General features: G+C 38.9%; 2 protein-coding genes across 2 annotated transcripts in view; one reads left to right on the plus strand and one right to left on the minus strand.

Moving 5' to 3' along the window:
* The window catches only part of LOC110404801 (netrin-4-like), a 48,273-nt gene extending 41,769 nt beyond the window's left edge, over positions 1–6,504 (plus strand). Inside the window, exons 9-10 of the mRNA XM_021409506.1 lie at positions 763–933; positions 2,748–6,504. Of these exons, the coding sequence (XP_021265181.1) occupies positions 763–933; positions 2,748–2,884 (308 nt within the window). The 3' untranslated portion in view covers positions 2,885–6,504. The remainder of the gene's footprint in view (positions 1–762; positions 934–2,747) is intronic.
* On the minus strand, positions 11,900–20,657 carry CHCHD4 (coiled-coil-helix-coiled-coil-helix domain containing 4). The gene is made up of 3 exons (XM_021409515.1): positions 20,494–20,657; positions 17,919–18,017; positions 11,900–13,064 (listed from the first exon to the last, which is right to left on the minus strand). The coding sequence occupies exons 1-3, from the start codon at positions 20,513–20,515 to the stop codon at positions 12,769–12,771; spliced, it is 417 nt and encodes a 138-aa protein (XP_021265190.1). The 5' UTR covers positions 20,516–20,657; the 3' UTR covers positions 11,900–12,768.

The raw sequence follows: 20,778 nt of genomic DNA on the forward strand, positions 1-20,778 counted from the left end.
ATACTGTGATTTATCAACACCTGGTTCATGCCATCACATGAAGCAAGAAAGGAAAGCTTTGGCATTCAGAGGTTTGATGTGCTTCTGTCATGACACAACAAAGCCTGCTCGTGGGACCAATCTGGATGAGACTACTCTGCCAAAAAAGTTACAGGATCCTATTAAATTAAAGGAACAGAAATCCATCATGGCAACCAGATGTTAGGCCACAGAACAAAAATACTTTTTCTGGTTTGTTGTGCAATCATGGAATTTCAGCCATGTGATATGTCTGACAGGAAACTTCCTGACTTCCTTCCTGTGGAGCAGACCGTCCCTTCCCACTGGACACGAATTTAGAAAGGCCAGTGCTAAAGCTATACCAACTCAACACAAGTTTTCAAACTGTCAAATATAAGGCACAGAATCAGTGTGCTTCAGATCAGACCGTTAGCAGCTGATCTGTTTTTACACCCTTCCTCTGTATACGTACAAGTGTTTTCCTGTGATTTCCAAATGTCTGACAGTAGTCCATTAAAGAATAGTTGATAAATACCACATTGAAAGGATCAGTTACTTCAGCAAAAAAATCCAATTTTCCTTCTCCAAATTTATTTGGAAGGAACCATGACTGAAACATACAAGCACTGGAACACACTTCTGGTACAGCTGCAGTGTTTTTTCATGTCTTCTTCCAAGATGTTAAAATTCTACCTTTTAGCAACATAAAAAAGTTATTTAGAAATTCTCTGTTGGTCTCCATCTTGATATGTTTCTTGGCAGTGATAAAAGCAAGAATCCTATCAGCTCATGACAAAGGGACGCATGCAGAAGTTGTTGTGAAAGTGAAGAAGGTCCTGAAATCCGGCAAAGTGAAAATTGCTCGGAGCAACAGAAGCATTTACCCAGAATCCTGGACCAACAGGGGATGTACTTGTCCCATTCTCAATCCTGGTAAGAGCAAAATATTTCTAGCACTTATTCTGTGGGATTAGACTCAGGCTGTTATGGTGCCCATCAGACTCATCCCCTGTGTCTGCACTGCTGCAAATCAGGAATAACTCTTCTGAAAAGAAGGAAGTTACACAGTGTGAGAGTAACGGAGATCAAAACTAGCTGGAATAATCCATTGTGGTACAGCAGTTCCAAGTAGCATAAAGCACAGTGAGCCCACTTCTTTCTGTTGACTATTAAAAAAAGGACAGACAAAGTGATTCCAGATTCAAATACTTAAGTATGAAAACACATTTCCTTGTGGTGGATGTGATAGAGCGCAATAGATGGAACATTTCTCTATCCACTGGACAGTAGCTAGACTTAAACTACCTTCAACAGCTACTGCATGAGCAGTGCAGCTACACAAGCCAACAGCTTGCTTCCCTGCTAAACAGTGGGGACAATTCATTGGGAACAGTGGCTATAACTACTGAACACTTCTCATTCATCTGCATCAAAGAGAGGATCACTAGACTTTTACTGCAGTAAAAAGCATTTTCTTATCAGAGAAGAAAGTCATACCAAAAAAAAAAAAAAAAAAAAAATCAAGCCACCTTGGAGATGTTTCACCTTATGTGAATTGATTGGAACTTCCGGTATATTTGTGACTAGAAGAATTTTTTTTGAGAAAAAAAATCCGAGTATTTTTATGTTTAATGAGTTTTCTGAATAACAATTCATTAAACATCTGTGAGATACAGTCACTGTATGATCACCTACTTAGGGTGCCCCATCATGGAGCTCAGTTATCCCTCTGACACTGCAGTGAATGCTCAGTGGTTCCATTTCCTGGAGATGTCTGAATTGCTCCTAACAGAGGAGGAGCCGACTGCTCTACCAGAACACAGGGCTGCCATACTGAACAGCCCTGTCAGCTGAGCTGCACAGGGCACGTAGATTAATCTGGCCCTTTAGACTGCTCACCAGCCAACCCCCACGCAGCTTCTTCTCAAGCACTTCGATAATTGTGTTTTTGTTTCCCTCTGGAACACTAACAATGTAATCATTCTGTTGCCAAGAGTTTCAACTCTGAGTTCCTTCTTGTCTTTACTCCAAAAGTTTCATTCCACAGATGGAACCCAAAGAATTGCTCTTTGGAAGTTAAGTGGGTGGATATAAAAAGGTTGTCTGCCTTCCATCAGGACGGCTGTACAAATCTCAGCTAAGGTCAACAACCAGGGCAAAATTTTACAACAGCAAGCAAAATTAAACAAACAGAAAGCAGCAAACGTGCAAAACAAGAGATACAAATTCACCTTTTTTCTGTGTAGGACTTCAAAGCACTCTTCTTCCCTGAATGCCTCCACGTGTAGGCTGCTGAAAATATAACCTGTATATAATACTAGCTTCCATACGTATTGAGATTGAATTCTGCTACTCACACCAATAAAAGCCAGGAGTAAAGCTACTGAAGCACACAGTTACACTAGCTTAGAACAAAGGTCAGAGAGATCAGACTCAAAGGTGGTCATCTGTGCATGGTGGTGGTGAGTCTGCGAGTGGTAAGCCCATTGGAACCAAATCAGCCTGGAGTTGTAATTTCTGCATGTAATCATATGACATTGCAGCTGTTATTCCAGGAGTCAGCATTGACAACATGCACATGGAGGCGTGTGTACACAAAAGATTGCATGTGCACAAACTGGGATTTAAAAATGGCACGGAGCTGGCTAAGATACCACATACGAGATCCTCGAGAAATAGAGAATTTCTGCATTTAAATTTATTTTCTTCTACTTGGTGATTTTTATTTTTTGTTTCCTTCAAATTAGGTACCGACTATCTTATAGCAGGCCAGGAAGACTCTAGGAGCAGCAAACTTCTCGTGAACATGAACAGCCTGGTGAAACCCTGGAAAGCACATTTGGGAAAACACGTCGCAGATATTCTTCGAACAGGGTGCAAGTAACTTCTGCTTCAAACATTACAGTGATGAACTTTGCCTTTTAGTAACACTGCAGTGAAAGGTGTAGCTAGCTCGTATGTTCCCAATCAACGTGCTCCTAGCTGAAGTGACGAAGGCAGGCTCACCACCCTTTCTTCTTTCATTTCCATAGAAAACGTCAGGACGCGACTGCTTTTTTTTCCAAAAATGCAAAGACTTATCACATAGCATCATACATAGGTTACAGTTTTTAATTTCAGCCTGATTCCATGTACCCAGAGAATCATTTCACAAGGCAAAACTGAAGGTTTGGATTCATGTTTCCACACTTCCAGTCAGAGCCTGATACTAATTCATATAAGCTGCTTACATAACACATTCATTACTTGGGTGTAGTTTTTTTAAAATAAGTGACCACTAACAGGCAGCAATTTATTTCAGCTTTACAAGTGGCATAACAGTAGACAAGTATGTTGAATATAATATTTATCTAAAGGAGCTCAGATATTTTTATTTACCACCAAACAGTGATTATGCCAATATAACATGCTGCTTTCTAGAAAGCAATGTTGTCAGATGGCTGAACAGAAACTAACACAGGACTCATCTGGGACAAGGCTCTGTAGATGTACTTTGCTATCATCAGTGCTTAGTGATGAGCTCTGCTGCAGAAAGCACCTTAGCACAAACTTGATTCCAAATCCAGTTCTTGCTCTCATTTTGCTCTTTGCTATAGTACTCAAAACTGTAACACCAGGCAAAGGTTTCACAGTGATTGCTGCCAAAAAGCCTTATGCTAGGAAAGAGCCAAAACATGATGAACTTTAGCTGCTCCTATGTCAAGTTTGTAGTACTACAAAAGCTACAAAAGTAGGAGGTAAATGGGTTGCTTGTATTGCATATTAAATGAGATAGCTATAGTTACTGTGAGAGCAACCTGGCTATTCAAGCTGTGCTCAAGACCACTGACATGTGATTTGCACTCAGTGCTTTCATTCTGCTTTATTTCTCTTGGTCACACTTGAGGTTAAGATACTGACCTTAGGCTGCCTTCCCACTGTACCTGAGGATTCTTCTTCCACCTCACAGAAGTACAGGTGAGGTAACATCTGCACTCTAGGTGGAAATAGTCCCGTTCTGCACAAGCATTCTTTCTAAACCAATTTTCCCCTATACCACAGTAATGAAGAGGTAGCTATTTTAATTTTTCCCTAACAAAATATTTTGAAGGAAGTGTACTCCTTGACCTCTGCCCCTAAGACAGGAGAATCATGATCAAATGGAGCTCATTTAAACACATTATCTCATTAAGTAAAGCAGAAATTATAATGGACCAGTGTATACTTTCAGGTGGTCCCATGTGCTACTTCTGCGTATTTCTTATTCCATGTCTACAATTTGTTTGATGCTCTCATAAAGAGGCACTACCTTAATTTAGCACTCCCTGACTGGTCCATGGAGTATATGGGAAAATCTAAAGCTAATGCAAAAGGATGGCTGTTCCAGGCTACAGGTTATGCCATCAGTTTATTCTCTTCATCACTGGGAACCTGAAAAAACAGCTTCATTAATTCTAGTTGCCCCTGTTTTCCTTTTAACTTTGCATTGGTTGAACAGCAGAAAAACTTCCAGGTCATTTGGAAATGGATGATGGGCAGGTATCTGAAAGAAAGCACTGCTTTTCTTCAGACAGTGTATAAAGCGTTTCTCTCTCCCCTTTCAAGAAAGCTTCCCTTCTCCCTTGCCATAGATTTTCTTCTTTCCTTCTGTTTGTCTTACAAGCACTTCATTATTTATTTGTTGTTGCTAAAGTGGTATCCAACAATGTGGCATCTCCAACAAGCTATTTAATTAATGCAATAAAACACTTTTTAAACAGGATATTTGGCTTAATTTGAAATGTCAGCTTATAGAAGTTAGGAGCATAACACCTGCTTTCTTATCATCTTTAGACTGTCCGAACAAGAAGGCTGACTAGCTCTCTTTCAAACAGGAATAAAGACGTGTACATTAATTTACAGTGTTCTCAAAGGGCCTCTCACAATAAGTGAAAATTAGGTGTATGTTTATAACTAAGTTAAGGACTATACCTTTCAACACAGGTCATTTTACCTGTGGGGCATCTCATTTACCAGTGATCATCTTCCATTTTGGTTCACAGTCAGTACCGTATTAAAGCAAACTTCCATGTTTTAATTTTTGTGCCAGATTGGTGATTTTGTGGGGAGAGTGAACAGCTTCACAGCTCCCTTCCGCGGGTGAAAATTATCTGTTAACAAGGTCATTCACAAGTATTTCCAGCAGTCGCTAGCAGAAATACTATTTGGAACACAAATACTGATACCCTAGTGTGTTCTCTTAGTACCTCCTATAATACAGTAATTAATGATTACCTCACTGCAAACACTGCTGTGTGCAAAGACAGCCATCAATATGTTGCACACTTCAATATCTCAGAAAGGAGTGACAACCATACACATACATTATAGAGAGATATAAAGCAAATGAGGTGGGAGAGGGGGGGTGACACCAGAAAAATTCAATACATTTATTATCCAAACTTCCCACTCTTTTTGAATCTCTAATTTATTTGCTGGTGGTTGTATAGCTAAGTCTACTTCATTCCCTCAATTGGTCAGAAACATTGTGCATTTTGTTACAAATATGAGCTTTCATTTAATGACTTTACATGCACATGAGATAGTGCAGGATGACTTACAGAAGCTGCTACGTGTTTCTCAGAACAAGCAAACACGGTCATACTGAGTGAATTTAAAATAAACTACCACAGAAGATATCTCTTTCCAAGATGAATTGTTTTGTAGGTCTGTCTGCAGTACCAAACATCTTTGTGATCATCTTTGTGACTGACTCTCTTCGGTGGCATAATAATATAAATAGTACTAATACAGAAAAGAAGTTGCATTTGCCCAGTACAGAAGTGGCTGTACTGCTTCTTCTAGTAAAATAGGACCCATCTTGAAGATGTCCATGTGAACAACCTCACAACGCCCAAATGGATGAGGCACATACTAAACTGTAGCAATAATGCATCACTTGGAAATCCTGCATAAGGATTAAATAAAAGCATCTGGCCACAAGGAAAGCCTGGAAAGTTGTACAAAATACATAATAGTGCAGGCAATTGCCTGAAGGCGAAGCACATGCAACCTTCCACAGACAGCAGCAAACCTGGTATTTTGGTCAAAAGAGTTCTGTAACAGCTGTGCAGCACATCTATCCATGAACACATGGCAACGTGGACCCTTAAAACATGGAAGCGGTTCGTTAAATGGTGAGTGCTGAGCTCTAGCTCCTGTATAGTAACTTACCGTCACTAATGCTTCACTTCTGCTCTTGGCAAGAGGTCAAGAAGGAAAATATACCTATGCACAACTTTGTGCAGTGCACTTCTGAAAATGGTTCACTGCTATAAAGAACGAGTTTTCTCTGTTTTTTCTCTTTTCACCACGTCTCATGACTTTTCCATGCTGCCTGATGTAAGTTTTTTTGAGTAGATATAATTTATACCAAGTGCTCACTGAAGACCCTCAGACCTGGACGAGTTAGCATGTTATTTGTTAAGTGTTGTAGCACATTCTCTTTTGTACTTAAAACTTCAATTAAAAATACTCAGACATTTACACTGATGTGTGGTTTGGGATCTATTTTTAAAATTTTGAACCACACAATCTTCAAACTACATGCACAGTAATACTTTTTTAAGTTAATAAACCACAATGATTACAGACATCATTGAGGCTCTTGCTTCATATTAACACAGGCAAATGCAGAAAAGCATTTAGCAAATAAGGCAACCACAACACATGCTTTCTATTGAGGAGCCTGTGGAAAAAAAAAAAGTACATTTTCCACAAAAATGTACAGAATACAAACAAAACAGGAGCTGTTAATTTACGTTAGTTCAGTAATTAATCAAAATTCAATGCTGCAAGAACCTACATGTAAGATTTTCCAGGTGTTTAATTCTCTATTAAAATAAATACACGAGGTCTAATAACATCTAAAAAGATACCGCGTTCTTAACTCCTCTGCACGTAGTTGATTTATAGGATTTAAGGCATGGAAACAGAAGTGTATGATGGGTAGGCAGACACTCAGAATGTAGAAGTCTGCTTTGCTGGTTCCCATGCTTAAAACCAAACCCAATCTGTCACCAGAGGTACATCTTTGCAACTCTTATAATACCTGATCTTACTCTTTGATGCACTTTAATAAGTTCATATCTTAGCTGTGTATTTCTTTTGAGACAACTGTACCTTTAAGGCCTAACCTTCATTCTTCACACAGAAATGACATGATGAATATCGTCATCCCACTTCTGTCCTACAGCTTCGTGATGAGAAATGTGATGTACCACTTCCAAACACACAAGTCTGAGTCCTGGCTTATGTTATTTATCGTGGAAGCACCATACCTGGCACAGAGCTGCTACTCAGTACCAATGTACAGGGACAGTGTACAGAACAGACTCTGGTAGCCTAGATTCTCAGGACTTCAGCTCTCTGCAATTGAAAAATTGTAAAGCCTAGCTCTGAAAAGACCAACTCCAACTCATTTGTAATTTGGCTCTTTATGAGAAAAAAAAAATCACAAGCATTTCAATCTTTAATTGAGCTGGTAATACTTGTTAACTTGTGTACACATTCCTAATACAGAAACACAATGGCTATAATCAGAACTAATTCTGAACGAGAACAGTACTAGAAATGTAAACTACAAGCTCCAAATCCAACTGGCAAATTCTGACAACCTTTGCTTGTCCCATGCAGTACCAAATGAGAACAATACCGCCTGGATCCAGCCTTGTTCATTTTTACTCTTTGTTGTGTCCCAAGGAGAAAGAATTGAGAGCCCTGTAGGCTAGAAAAGGGAACAGAGCCAACACCAGTAAGGAGAAAGGTGACTGGCAGAAGGGAGAGGGGGATGAAAAGAAAGCATTATTTGGGAGCATACAAGGAGATAACATAGAAAAGGAACAGGGTGGAAGCAGCAACACTTAACAGCAAGAAAAAGCTTAGAGAACACAGATGTAGAAATTAAACCTCTCTCTCACCCAGCACTCCATGAAAAGAGTGAGTGTATTTTGAATGGATTCTTCCACCTTCTTAGGAGGCATAAGGGACATGTCCTTTTAAGAGAAACAAATCTACAGGACCCATCATCAGATCTGGTACAGCAAATCCTATGTCCAATTATCCTTCAAAATCAGTGCGGCATCCGGGTTAATCTGCAATGTGCAATCATTACAAATCTTCCTGTGCTCTTTGTTTTGGCTATAACAGGGCCTTCATGAATGGGCTGCTCACTGATTTATCAAGTCTAGCCTGTGACGTGCTATTTTTACTTCATTTTTTTTTACAAAACACATTTGTTTTTGATTTAGAGATTGCCTCTCCATTCAGGCTCTGGTTGCTGACGTATGCTAAAGAACACGGGATCCTCTAGAGGAAACATACAAAAAGAAGAAACAAAGGAAAAGTCCAAGGGCTCTCGAGGAAGGTAAAGTTAGTAGCAAATGGGAGAAAATCAGCCCTACATTAGGCAGCTGTGGCCATACATTCCGCCTCTGGGGGAAACCTACCACCTCAAGTTTATTTTCTTTGAATTGCAAAAAACTTCTTTTTGTGTATCAAGGAGCAACAGAGACTGCACTCCCCATAACAAGCAGGACAAAAGGTCCATTGTTTAATGATTTCAATTAAATTAGCAAATGGCAGAAAATTAAGCAACATTCCAAGCATTTTAGTGTGTCGCATGGGGCTACCTTCAGTGGATCTGAATGCATGAAAAGGCCTTTCCAGCTTGAACCACTGGATGAATGCACAGGGTACTCAATAATCATAAGCCCTTGTGCTTCTGGCAGTGATGGGTGCAAAATCCAAGGCAAGCTTTTACTAATGCTATTAATATGTTAATAGCAGCTGTCTGAAATGCTCAGTATGTAAGAGCAGTTACATACTACATTTAATAATACCTACTTTAGCAGTCTTTGACCTATTCGCTGATCCTCATAGTATCAAGATACACCAGTATTTGAGAGATGAGCTTTTTCTACTTCTTCCATGCTCAGCTGGAGAACTAGAACTCTAGCATTTTACACTTACCTGTGCAGTCAGTTTTAGTTTGCAGTGAATAACAAGACTTCGTAACTTCATGCTTGAGCTATGAATTCAACAGATAATAAAACACATAGTTTGACATTTTAAATAGTTTACGTTAAGTAGAGTCTCGCATTAGTGGGAAAGAATAACAACTTCAATATATAATCATACATATATATAATCATATATATGTATAATCATTGCTGCATTTTTTCACTCCTCCATTATTGGGGGATTTTTTCTCTTGTCCAAAAAAACCATCAGCTCCAGAGGGGTTAAAAGAAGTTTAAAGAAACACAACTGCAGACAGGCTAGTACTGTTCTACAAAATGAAGTCATGTTCAGTGAATAGAGCTGATGAAGTATAAATGGCAAACTACTGGTAGCTTCTCTACACTGTCCCACACTAACACTGTTAGAATTTTAATGAGAGGTAAAACGAGTCTAAGAAGCATATACTGCCCTTTTTTCTTTCCTAGGAATAAGAAAGTAGGTTCTACGTATTTAGATAGCAACTTTCCTCAAAGAGATTCATTGACATGTGATCAGATAAGTGTCTTAGATGAACAGGAGACATTGCTGTAAGGTTTAACAAGGACATTCTCAGTAAGAACTGGATAGGATCTAGATCTTGTTTCCAACGCAGCCCTGCCAGATCACCAGATGTAACCATCCTTAAAATAAACTGCGAGATATACATCTCCCTCTTGACATCCCTGTGTACAGTATTGCTACTGCAGGGAGCAAAGCTAACAACGGTCACTTTCATATCTGAAACAAGGTTATATCTGCAGGAGGGTTACTGAACACTAGTTAAAGCCAGCTCTTTGAAATGTAGATAGCATAGCATAGCAAAGGAAAACTCTAACGAACACATTTCAGTTTGGTGGGGTTTTTTTTTTGTTTTGTTTTGCTTTAAGATAGCAGCCAACAGGCAGATAATTAAATTATACTGAAATCTTTCCTCCAATGAGTACGTCTTGACCTCACACATAGAAATAGTACATGGTAATGCATGCATAACACCACTGAACTCCATGCAAGTGATTTCTCAAAACCATTTAAACCTACTACTCACCCTCAAGATTCGGTGGCTCCCTCATGGCAGAGATAGAACCAAGACATTATTTATATAAAAAAATAAGAAATACATTAGAACAAGACACCATTATATAGCTACAAAGCTTTGTATCCAGACAAAAGAAAAAAAGAAAAACAACTTCTTACCTGCTTATTTCACAAGCTTGCCACAAATTGCTAGGGATCATTCTATCATCTTTATTACATACTGAATTAACCACTGACTGACTTCAAACTTCAAATTGAACTATAAAAGGAAAATCATGTCAACAAACAAAGTAACATTGGGAATCATAATAGAAACAAGAGGTTACATTAGCGGCACACAGACCATCACATTTAGTTTATATGCCATATTTATATATGTATATTCCAGACAATGCATTCTTTCCCCTTATGTAGCCTGAGAGAAAAAAAGAAAAAAAAACACAAAAAAAGACTACAAAAAAAAAAAACAAAAAACAACCAGATATAGATATGGACAGGAAATTTCTATCCAAATTCTGTAATACTTTCAAGGGATATAAAGTGGTCAAGAGAGACAACTTGACCCTAAAACTGCACAATCAAGATGAGCTGCAGAGTCCACACTGAATATCTTCTTTCCTTACTACCATGGGTATAGCAAAGAAGTGGAAATATGTATTTACAGATCATCTGCCTTCTAATTCCTAATATTTTACTGAAGTGCAAGCATTTTATCTTTTGTATACAGATGATAAAAATACTCATTACAGAGGATTAATCCCAAACTTATAGAGCACAGAGGCAACGTGGGAAAGAAAAGCAAAGCAGAAAAAATAGAAGACAAACAGTTCTTAGAACAGAGTATCCCTTCACAAACTGTTCTTGCTTCTTCACAAATAATGCATTGGATTTCCATTTGAACAACCAAAAGCCTGAGTGCATATGACTTTTTTTTTTCCCCCTCTATTTGGTGCCCAGTGTTTATCTGATTGCCTAAGATTTCATTTTCATGGTCCAACTGCCTCTGTGCCAAGGTTTATCACTACTGCTTTTGTGCCCATTTACTCAGGTTAACTTGGCATTTGTTTTCCTGTGCATTGAAGAGTCACGGTGAGAAGTTCTGTCACACTTTGTTTCTTTTAAAGGGCGAGATGCTGTAAGTACCTGCTATCCGTCCCACAGAACTGAGTTGTCAGCTACTTAATTCTCTCTTAGAATTTTTTAAGGATCCAACTGCTGTACCAAAATACAAATGGTTCGTACAGATCTTAGAATTTAAGATGAATTTCCCTCAAACGTTTGGAAACATTCAGAAATAACTTATTCAAAAAAGATACCAGAACATTGTAAGGAAGCAATGTTTTTGAGCACTCAGGACTGCTGCCCACACCAAGACAGGCAAGCATTTAAACATTATTACATTTACTGGTCCTGCACCTTTTTATACTTTGGTTAAGTTAATGAACACATACAGAGGGAACCTGCAACAAACGCTTACTGAAACCAGTGGGAAAACTTGTTTTGTAGTGTAACTCTTATAGCCCAAGGACTGCAGTGAAAGAAAAAACACGTAGCATTTCCTTATCCACAGGTATTAAACTATAGTGGATTACTATTAAATTGTTTGCATCTCTAAAGTAATTCCCACATAGTTTACTAGCTGTTCAGGTTCTCTATAGCGCTACTGACAGCACTTTACATTTTTTTATGCCTTTCTGTTTGGGTCTAGGAAGAAAAGAATAGGAGTAGAATAAAACTCAAGCAGTTGATCTTCACAATACACAAACCCATTCAGTCTGTTTACAATGAAGAAGAATATCTCAAATACAAACAGCCTTAGTTTAAAAAACAACAACAAACAACAGTGTTCAACGAAGGTAAAAAGTATTTACTTTTTAATATGTACTTAAGTCACAGTATTTGTTTTGAGATCATTACACCAGGTGACATTTTCATTGTATTCTCAAAGTATTTTCTAAGAGCCTGTCTAAATATTGAAGGAGCAAGCTTCAACTAAGGGAAAACAAAAACTGTGCTCTCAGAACAAAAATAAAGCAAATGATCAACATTCTTTCCACTCATTTACATCAATGGTTGTACAACCATTTCTCAAAATGTAAAAGTCATCACAATAAGCAAATGAAATCACACATTTCATTTAATTTTTTTTTTGTCAGACCTTACCTGATGTCAGTAAAATGTAACCATAATCTAATCATACCATTTGAAATTATCTTACGCATTTTAGGTTTAGGTCATTTTCACATCCCGTATCATTCTGGCAAAAAAAAAGAAATCTCTGAGGAAAAACAATCACTTAATGTGATCTCTATTAGTAGAACAGAAAACATTTTACAAAAGAACAGCTACTGGTCAGAGCATACTGAAATGAAGATGACCTGGTACATGAATGGAATTTTTGTTAACAGCTGTATATATTGAAAGAGATTATTCAAGTCAAAACTCAAGGAGAACTTGATGTGTGAAAACAGCTGATAAAGTATTAACTGCATCTGGTAACAGGTTACACAGTACACACACATATTGGTTCTTTCTGCGGTATTTATTCGCAAGACTGTCACACTGAAATTTCTCCTTCCACAATAAATTATTTACTATGATACAGTGTATGGAACAGTGGTGAAACATCTCTTGACAGCTCAGGAAACAGACAAACTGCAAAAGTCCGCGCCTCTGAAAAGGAGAAATGGAGACAACAGCCTCCTTGCATCTTCATTAGCTAGATCCTTTCTCCTCTTTGGCAACAGAATCTTCCACAGGAGTAGCTTCCAAATCTTTGCTTGACTTCTCTTTCTCTTCGTTTTCATCCTCTTGAGGATAAAGATCTGGGTATTTTTGCATGCATTCTTGCATAGCACGGAATTGGTCCACACAGTCTGATCCCTTTATTTCTTCTGTGCTATAGTGGAAACAAGAAAAGGCTGACTTGAACTGCTCCCCACAGGGACCACTAGCCATTCCACCCAGACATGGGCAGTTCCAATTGATATCTCCATTGGGCAATATCAATCCTGAACAAATAAAAGAGAGATGTAAAGTTAAGTGCTCTTTTCAATAAACTCATTACATAAATGAAAGCTGCTAGGAAATATTAAGAATACCGTAGTAGTTCTGTAGCTTCAGGAGTGCAAAACACCTTCCATTTCCTGGACTGTTTCCTTCTCTCTCTGATCTTTATGATCCATTACTGGGCACAAGTGAGAATAGTTCTATATCTCTGCCTGAATTAAGTCTTTTTCCACTTGCCAGACTCTGTCAGGGAGGCATGCAGGCCTTAAAATCATGTAATATAAGAACTTAATTCCTGTATTAAGATTAGAATTCTTTTGAATCGGGCTGGATGAATGCTTTCTCATTGTTTTAAATGAACTCTGGAACACTTAACACAGAACCTTTCCCCTAAAATTTGAACAGGAAATCCAGAATAGAAAAAAAAAAAGTCATCAGTTTAGGTTAAGAACACAGTTAAAATGGAAGTAAATTTTATCTACTGCTCTTCCCAAGTCACAACTCTGCAATGGACAGGATTACTATCTTTAATTCTCCAAATTAACATTTCTTTCAAATGCAGCCTGTATGTCACTGATCCAGTGAGTCATAATCTATTGGTGCTTGCACCTAGGGGTGAAAACCAACCTGTTTACATCATAGGAGGCTGAGGCTTAGGTTAGCACTTAATTGCTGACCTCACACAACCTCATCTTTCTCAGCTTACAGGATCTGTTGGTATCCTGGATGAAGCCAGAAACATCTGCATTTATGTCAACACATGCATTTCTACTTGCTGTAACGAAGTCCCACTATTGTACAGATAAAAGTTTCTTCCATGTTACATACCAAATATTCCAATAAAGATCTTACAAGCCAATGATCCACAATGTAAGATGACAGAAACATAGGAAGCAGGATTGAACAGAACATCATCAGTCATAAAAAAACATTTCTGTACATCTGGTCATTTATCAAGCTCTTTCTTAAAAGAATTTGGGTTTTTGCTTCACCAGTCCTTTGTAGAAAACATTTCAAGACTTAATCTCTAAAATAAGACATCTGAAATAACTTTGGATAAACACAGAAGAGGGAGGACAGCAGCTGTCTTTGTTTAAGGTGCAATTCCATATGCACTTTTAGCCAACTCTCCTATCACCCCATAATGCTAACGAAAACTACTTTTCATGCACAAATCTCACTAGTGCCTTCTTCATACACATTTAAAAATAATTTAAGAAATCTAATTGATGGAAGTAAAGATCACAATGAAAACTGGAGATCTTTTACGTTAAATTCTTCCACATACAACACAGAAGACCAGAAATAAACCCTTCAGTAAGAATATTACTTCAAAACTGCTGCAGATGGATTCTTCATTTGTTTCTATCAGCCACAACTGTTAAAGGCACATACTTGGAGATACACTGCAGTGCAAAATGCTATCTTGAACCTGCCTACTTTGTCTGCCTTTCCATTTCTTTTCTTTCACAACTTTTTACCTGCTGAAATCCTGTAACAGCACAGAATCAAAAAAAGAGAACACAGTACAACTTCACTTTCTCCCAATGGAAATGGAGCACGGGTTTTCCTGAGTGATCCAGCAACTAAAATACGACTTCTCAAAGACTAATAATGTCTGTTAATTCCAGATGCTAAATAAGAATAATGTAAAAATACCAAACTAAACGTCTACCTTATCTTACAGATAAAAAAAGGCTCCAACAAAAAAAAAAAAAAAAACACATCCCCACTAGTGAAGACATACGGTTATGGCATATCTATATGACAAATCTATTCTTTTCCAGATATAGCTATACTGTGTAATGAACAGTAGAAAAGATCAAGAGAGACACTGTGGTGGATTATGCCACAAAACTTGAACACTGGAAGTCAAGCATTCCATTAAAGTGGAAGCTAAATTAGAAAAGTCTGTCTGTTACTTTATACACAGCAAAGCCCTTTCCAATTGTCTTTTAAATAAAAACCACGAGTCAGAGCTTCTGCACTTGAACATACTCTAGAATGTTTTGCCCATATGTCCTTCCTGCCCACAATTTTCTCTCCCATTAGATGTGGTTCACTCTGTGACATGTGAATTGCTCTGATCTGCAGCACTGCAGCCCAACACTGCTCAAGCGAGAAGTTTTCAGAGAGCCCTGAAAACATGGCAGTAACTAACCACATGCTAAGAATAAGCTTATTACAGTATTTAAACACAGAGTTTATTGTTCTGAATCATATAGTTACACAATTTCACTGTAAGGTGACGCTGATGTAACTAGCTTCTGGCTTACTATGTTCTTCTATAGTTTAGAAATGTGATCTAACATGCTGTAAATATAGAATCGATAATTAAAAAGCACTATCACCTTTATCCTTCACCACAGCCCTTCAATACCTAGCAAAATACACATGAGAACTGAATGAATAAGTCATTCAAACAAGGAGGAAGCGGTTCCTTTAGTTTTTACTATTTTATTATCCAGATAAATGGCACAATACACTACACTCATTGCATATGTACAACCAGAGAAAGAACAATTTGGGACAGGGTGTAAAAGAGATAAAAATAGAGAAACCCCTCTTCAGAGGCATCAAAAGAATCGATTTTGAATCTTCATAGCATGTATTTGTATTATGTTAGATCTGAGACAGGCACTCTTTCATCTTAAAATCCGGCATCAAAAATAGCTGTTTTAGTTCCAGGACCAATACGCACCCACATGCTGTTGCTAGATCAACAGCTTTTGTTAATAGAATACTACACTTCAATTATCTCCAAAGAAAGACCATGAATGATTATAAGGGGGAAGACAGGCAAACTTGGAATGACCACATGTAACATCAACACAGCTTGCATGTATGCATTTACTTAGCTAAACAGCAAGCTACTTTGTTTAGTCATACATACACCATACAAACTGGCTTAACAGTTCAGTGAGCGATAAACTCTCTAAGGCTTTGTATGTTCTCCAGATGTGGTTTCTAGAAAAGAAAAGTTTTTTTTTTTCCTCTATTTTGCAAGCAGTCTCCAGTTTTTCAGAGGAAACAGGAAAGCACAGGCCAATGAAAAACAACTGTGAACTTAATGATGCCATCTGATCATCAGAGGTTGTTACATCTTCACTTAACAGACTAATAATGCACTTCAAACTGATTTGAATTAAAAATTCAGATTTTGCTAGATTTCTACATACCATACAGATCAGACTAAATACTCTTCAAGTTGTGCCTCCTCAGACATTGCTTTCCACAAACCATTTGCATGTTTCACCTTCCACCCAAGTCAAGGCAGAAACAGGTACATGCCATTTAGATTTTACTGCCTGTAGGTGTCTTGGTGAAATTTTCAACAGCTGAAGCACCACTGCCATGACAAAAACAATGCCAAAGCCCAAAGCACAGATTGCTTCCATTAAATAGGCAAGTTGGTCATGGCATCTTAGTGATACAACCTCCCTGAAAATAGGAGAGATGGAGGAATCCCTGACAGAAATTAAACTGTAGCTTCTAAACATCTTCCTGAAATAAGACACAGCCACTTGGGGGAAGGCTTCGGTGAGAGCAGAGACAGGAAAAACATTTTTTCTCATCTCAGGTTGAAGGCTGTCAGGTTACCTACCAGCCAACCCTACCGTACAGTCAAAAAGCCAGTGAAGGTTATTGCAAAGCCTGAATAGCCAGCATGCATCGGTTGTTATAGAGACAAAAATATCTCCTTGTAAGTTCAACTGAAGCTATGTTTAATGAAATAAAGTTATGAAAACAAAGTTATTTTAATGACATAAAACTACATACTACATCAGCTAACAAAGCATCCCTTTGCCATACAGCTGCAAAACCGTGCTTAAATACTGCCCTCTGGGGGTCACAGAGCCACTTGCTTCTAGTTTCTAAGAAAATTTCAGCCTCAGCCAATTTGAAAGCAATGAAATCACACAAAATGACAAGGCTAAATGACCTATAAGCATAAAGGCAATTAGAAAAAAAAAATCATTCAAATTCCAGACATTCAGAACATTTTATTAACATAGGCAAAATGTACTTAATCCCAACAGGAAACAAGATATTTCATTCATCCATTGGAAATAACCTAAAATACACTTCGTGTGACCAAAATATTACAAGTCATCCAGAAATATTCTGATCTTTTAAGACTCCTGAGCTAGTTCATTTGCAGGTCGGATATACTCTGTGTAAGAACTGTAATTGTCATTGAAAACTTGAAACTTGCCTCTTGTCCAGGCAAGATCCTTACAGTTGAAAACTGTAATTCGAACTTACCTGTCATGAAATTGAAAGATTATTAGGTGCTGATTATTTTGTTACTTGTACAGTACAGAGTAAGTCACATATATAACAACTACATTAAATAGGATACTCAGAGATCACCAAGTTAGGCAACTTGTGCTGCATGGAAACAGGCAACGAACTCCTAGCAATGACAGTAGCATGTAACTCACCTCAGCCACTTTGAAAATGGCACTTACGTCATTTAAGATAGTTAAGAAAGACAATCAGAATGGCTCTGTTAATACAAGACAATTAAGACAATTTTTTCTGAATATTTCTGGTTATAATTAAAACCATGAGCCATCAACTGATGTATGTGAACAGGCCACTTTGAAAGACTACCCAAAAGATAAAGAAAACATATTTGGAAAGCATGTCATTTGTGCTGTCCTAATTTGGAAGTTAAGACTGGGAAGAGTCTGACTGTATATTTACTAAACAGTTGTCTAAGATTACTGAGTAAAGTGTTTATTCACTGAAACAGTTGCCCTACTACCTCAGTCTTTAAAAATCAATTAATATTGTTAGAATATAATACACATGGTCCATCACTCTCTGCTTCCATTCTGTTAGCTACTGACCTTGTTCTTCATAAGGGTCATCTGGATCATCTGCAACCAGTTCAGCACTGCTTGGTGTCTCATGGTCCTCCTTAGTCACAAATATAATTTTGTCTTTTCCTGTCATTTGGAGACAATAAACAAAAGATCAGGAAAAGCTGAGACTGAGTAAGTAATTCACAGAGCTGCTGAACAGAACACAGTAATGAGACACTCAACACAATGCCCTGATGTTAATGTTGAATGAATTCTAGTTTACTTATCGAGCATCTTCAATTACAAGTTGCCAGTTCACAGGAACATGTACATAAAGACAAGAGGGAAAGTATCCACAGGGAAGGTACTAAAAGTTATAAAGAGACCTGGAAATAAAACCTACAAGAAAATCAACACATGCTTAAAAAGATCAGGTAGTAATTTATCTATGGGAACAGTGAATAAAACCAATCCTGCTGTCTTTGTACCACACTCATGTAACTGTAGGAATTTATTCTCAATATTCAATAGGAATTGAAAAAGACATAACCAATTAGAGATTTACAATAAATATTTGCATACGGTACAGTTAGGTAATGCAAATTGATGTCTACAGAGATTGAAACAAGCCCTCACTGAATAGAAATGTGATAAAACAGGTAGTTGTTTCTAAAGGAGACGAGAACCAGCTTGCAGGACTCAGAGAAGCAGTAAAGGACTGCATACTATTTTTGAGCTGAGGCAGCATTTAACAGATGCCTCAGAGAGCTCACTTTTTATCACCTCCTTCTCCCACTCCTTCCCCCCCTTAATGGAGTCAGGGACCAGCACAGTGCAGTGACAGAAGCCAGATGCAAACAACCCAAAACGAAGTATCTTAAGCAACACTACCACTAAATAAGAAGCCACAAATCCCACATGGGTAGAAGAAACTAATTACTAAAATCACAGCATCTTGTAACACAGGAAGGACACGAGGAGGAGGTGAACGTAAAACAGTTTGGGAAGCGTTCTTTTAAAGTACTCATTACATAATAACAAATCACCCATTTACTTGTTAGAATATACAGTAACTACCAAATTCTTTTCCTCTAAAGTTTTCACAGCAAAGTACTGTAAGGGCTGTAGATCAGCGTACAGTTCACTGAACTGCAAAGTTAAAATGCTGCTTTGAAACAAGCTCAAACTACTACTCTCTTAGGAGAACAAACTCACCGGAAAGGGTTAGACAAAAAAAGACCAAAAGTGAAAGGAAAAACTAAGCTGAGCTACAGGAAGTGTTCAGTAGGATACTCATTAAGATCAGCAGTCTCCATTACAGAGTCATGCCACAGTTTATAACAATTATGTTAATTAAATACTAAAGGGCTCTTTAACGGTCTAGAACAGGCTATGTTGAATGGTGCTGCAAATATCACCAAGGGCAGAAGAACAACAGAGCATACTTCCTGCTCTTGTGCCACTCTTGATTTAACAAAGAAGTTATGAAGGGAAAAAAAAAAAAAAAAAAGCTTGTCTGGCAACCAGGGCAAAGTTTCCCAACAGCTCTGTAAGGCTGTAAAAAACTGCTCTATGGCAGACACAAGCAGAAAAGAACATCTAACTGAAACTTTTCTGAATGCACAGCTCAGCATTCACTGAATGGGAAGAGAGTGGGTAAGCTCCCCAAATGCTTCCTCTCGTTCTCCAAATTCAGAAAGGCCACTACAGTAACCAAGCATGTTAGAAATTAGCGTCTTTCTTGTCCTTCAACATGACCTCCACCAGAAAATGTTCAGTAATTCCTTTTGCTGTGCATTCAATCATGTCTTTACGCTCCAAGACATGTGAAAAACAGATAAACCTGGATTCTTTCTAGAAGGGAAACTTCTTTTTTTTTGTCAGCTATATGGCATTCCAGCCAACTTTACAGTGCAGAACACCTGGAATTTCTTACATGAGAAGAATTAGAAATGCATAAAAATCATCACTATTAACTGCAACGTGAACTATAACCCTGTCACTGCAACTATAACACAAACTATAACTGTGGTCACCGCAACTGTCATTTTGTAGGATACCATAAGGCAACTCACAGACAGGGTAAAGACACAAGATGTTGTTAAAACAAGTTAAAAACATAAAGTAAAGAAAACCCCAAGTTATCACAGTATATAATCAGTATCCTATAAGCCAAAGTTTATTCTTTCAGAACAGCACTTATAACATTCTTTGAATCTTGAAACTCCAGCTGCTTCATCAAAAGGGGGAAAAAACGCATCCCCTGGGACAGAAAGGGGTCAAAAAAACTAAGTATTACGACCTATACAGCTCTGTAGGGAAACAGACCCATCCTTCCTGCCTCAGCGCTTTCCCTCCATGGGCACAGGGGCTCTGCAGCTGCCAGCGCAACGGCTGCGGGAGCAGAACGGGACTCAGTCTCGGCCCGGCTGCGGGGTGGCCGTACCCCACTCGGCCGCGGCCTCCTTAGCGCGGCCCGCCCCACGGCTTCCCGCCCGCCGTCAAGTGAACGGCCCCGCACCACAGAGCCCGCGGGCGCCTCTCCTCCCCTCGGGCTGCGCCGCCCCCGCGCCTCAGGGCAAACCGCGCCGCGTGACATTGGGAGGACACCCGTGCGCACCTTCTTGCCTGCAGTAGGACATGGCGGAGCCGTCCGTTGCCTTCCCGCTCAGCGCGCCCAGAGACCGGCTCCGGCTCCGGCTCCGCCGCCGTCCCGCGTCCTTCCCGCCCGCCCCGCTCCTCCTCCAGCACTGCCTCAGCACCCCTCAGTTCCACGCCGTGACCCCTGACCTCCGGAAGCAGACGCGGTGACCTCTGACCTCCGGAAGCAGACGCCCTGACCTCCGGCGCCCGCTGCCCCACGGCCTCCCGGAGGCGGGAAAAAAGCAGCCAATCCGAGCAGAGC

The sequence above is a fragment of the Numida meleagris genome, chromosome 11 (assembly GCF_002078875.1).
Source record: "Numida meleagris isolate 19003 breed g44 Domestic line chromosome 11, NumMel1.0, whole genome shotgun sequence".
Taxonomy (NCBI): Eukaryota; Metazoa; Chordata; class Aves; order Galliformes; family Numididae; genus Numida; species Numida meleagris.

What these genes read in the sequence shown, in the direction of transcription:
- CHCHD4 (XM_021409515.1), bottom strand. Translation starts at nt 20,515, where the DNA reads ATGTCCTACTGCAGGCAAGAAG. An exon ending in GTCCTACTGCAGGCAAGAAG is followed by an intron (nt 18,018 to 20,493) that starts GTGCGCACGGGT and finishes TCCAAATGACAG; the next exon opens with GAAAAGACAAAATTATATTT. An exon ending in TGACCCTTATGAAGAACAAG is followed by an intron (nt 13,065 to 17,918) that starts GTCAGTAGCTAA and finishes TTATTTGTTCAG; the next exon opens with GATTGATATTGCCCAATGGA.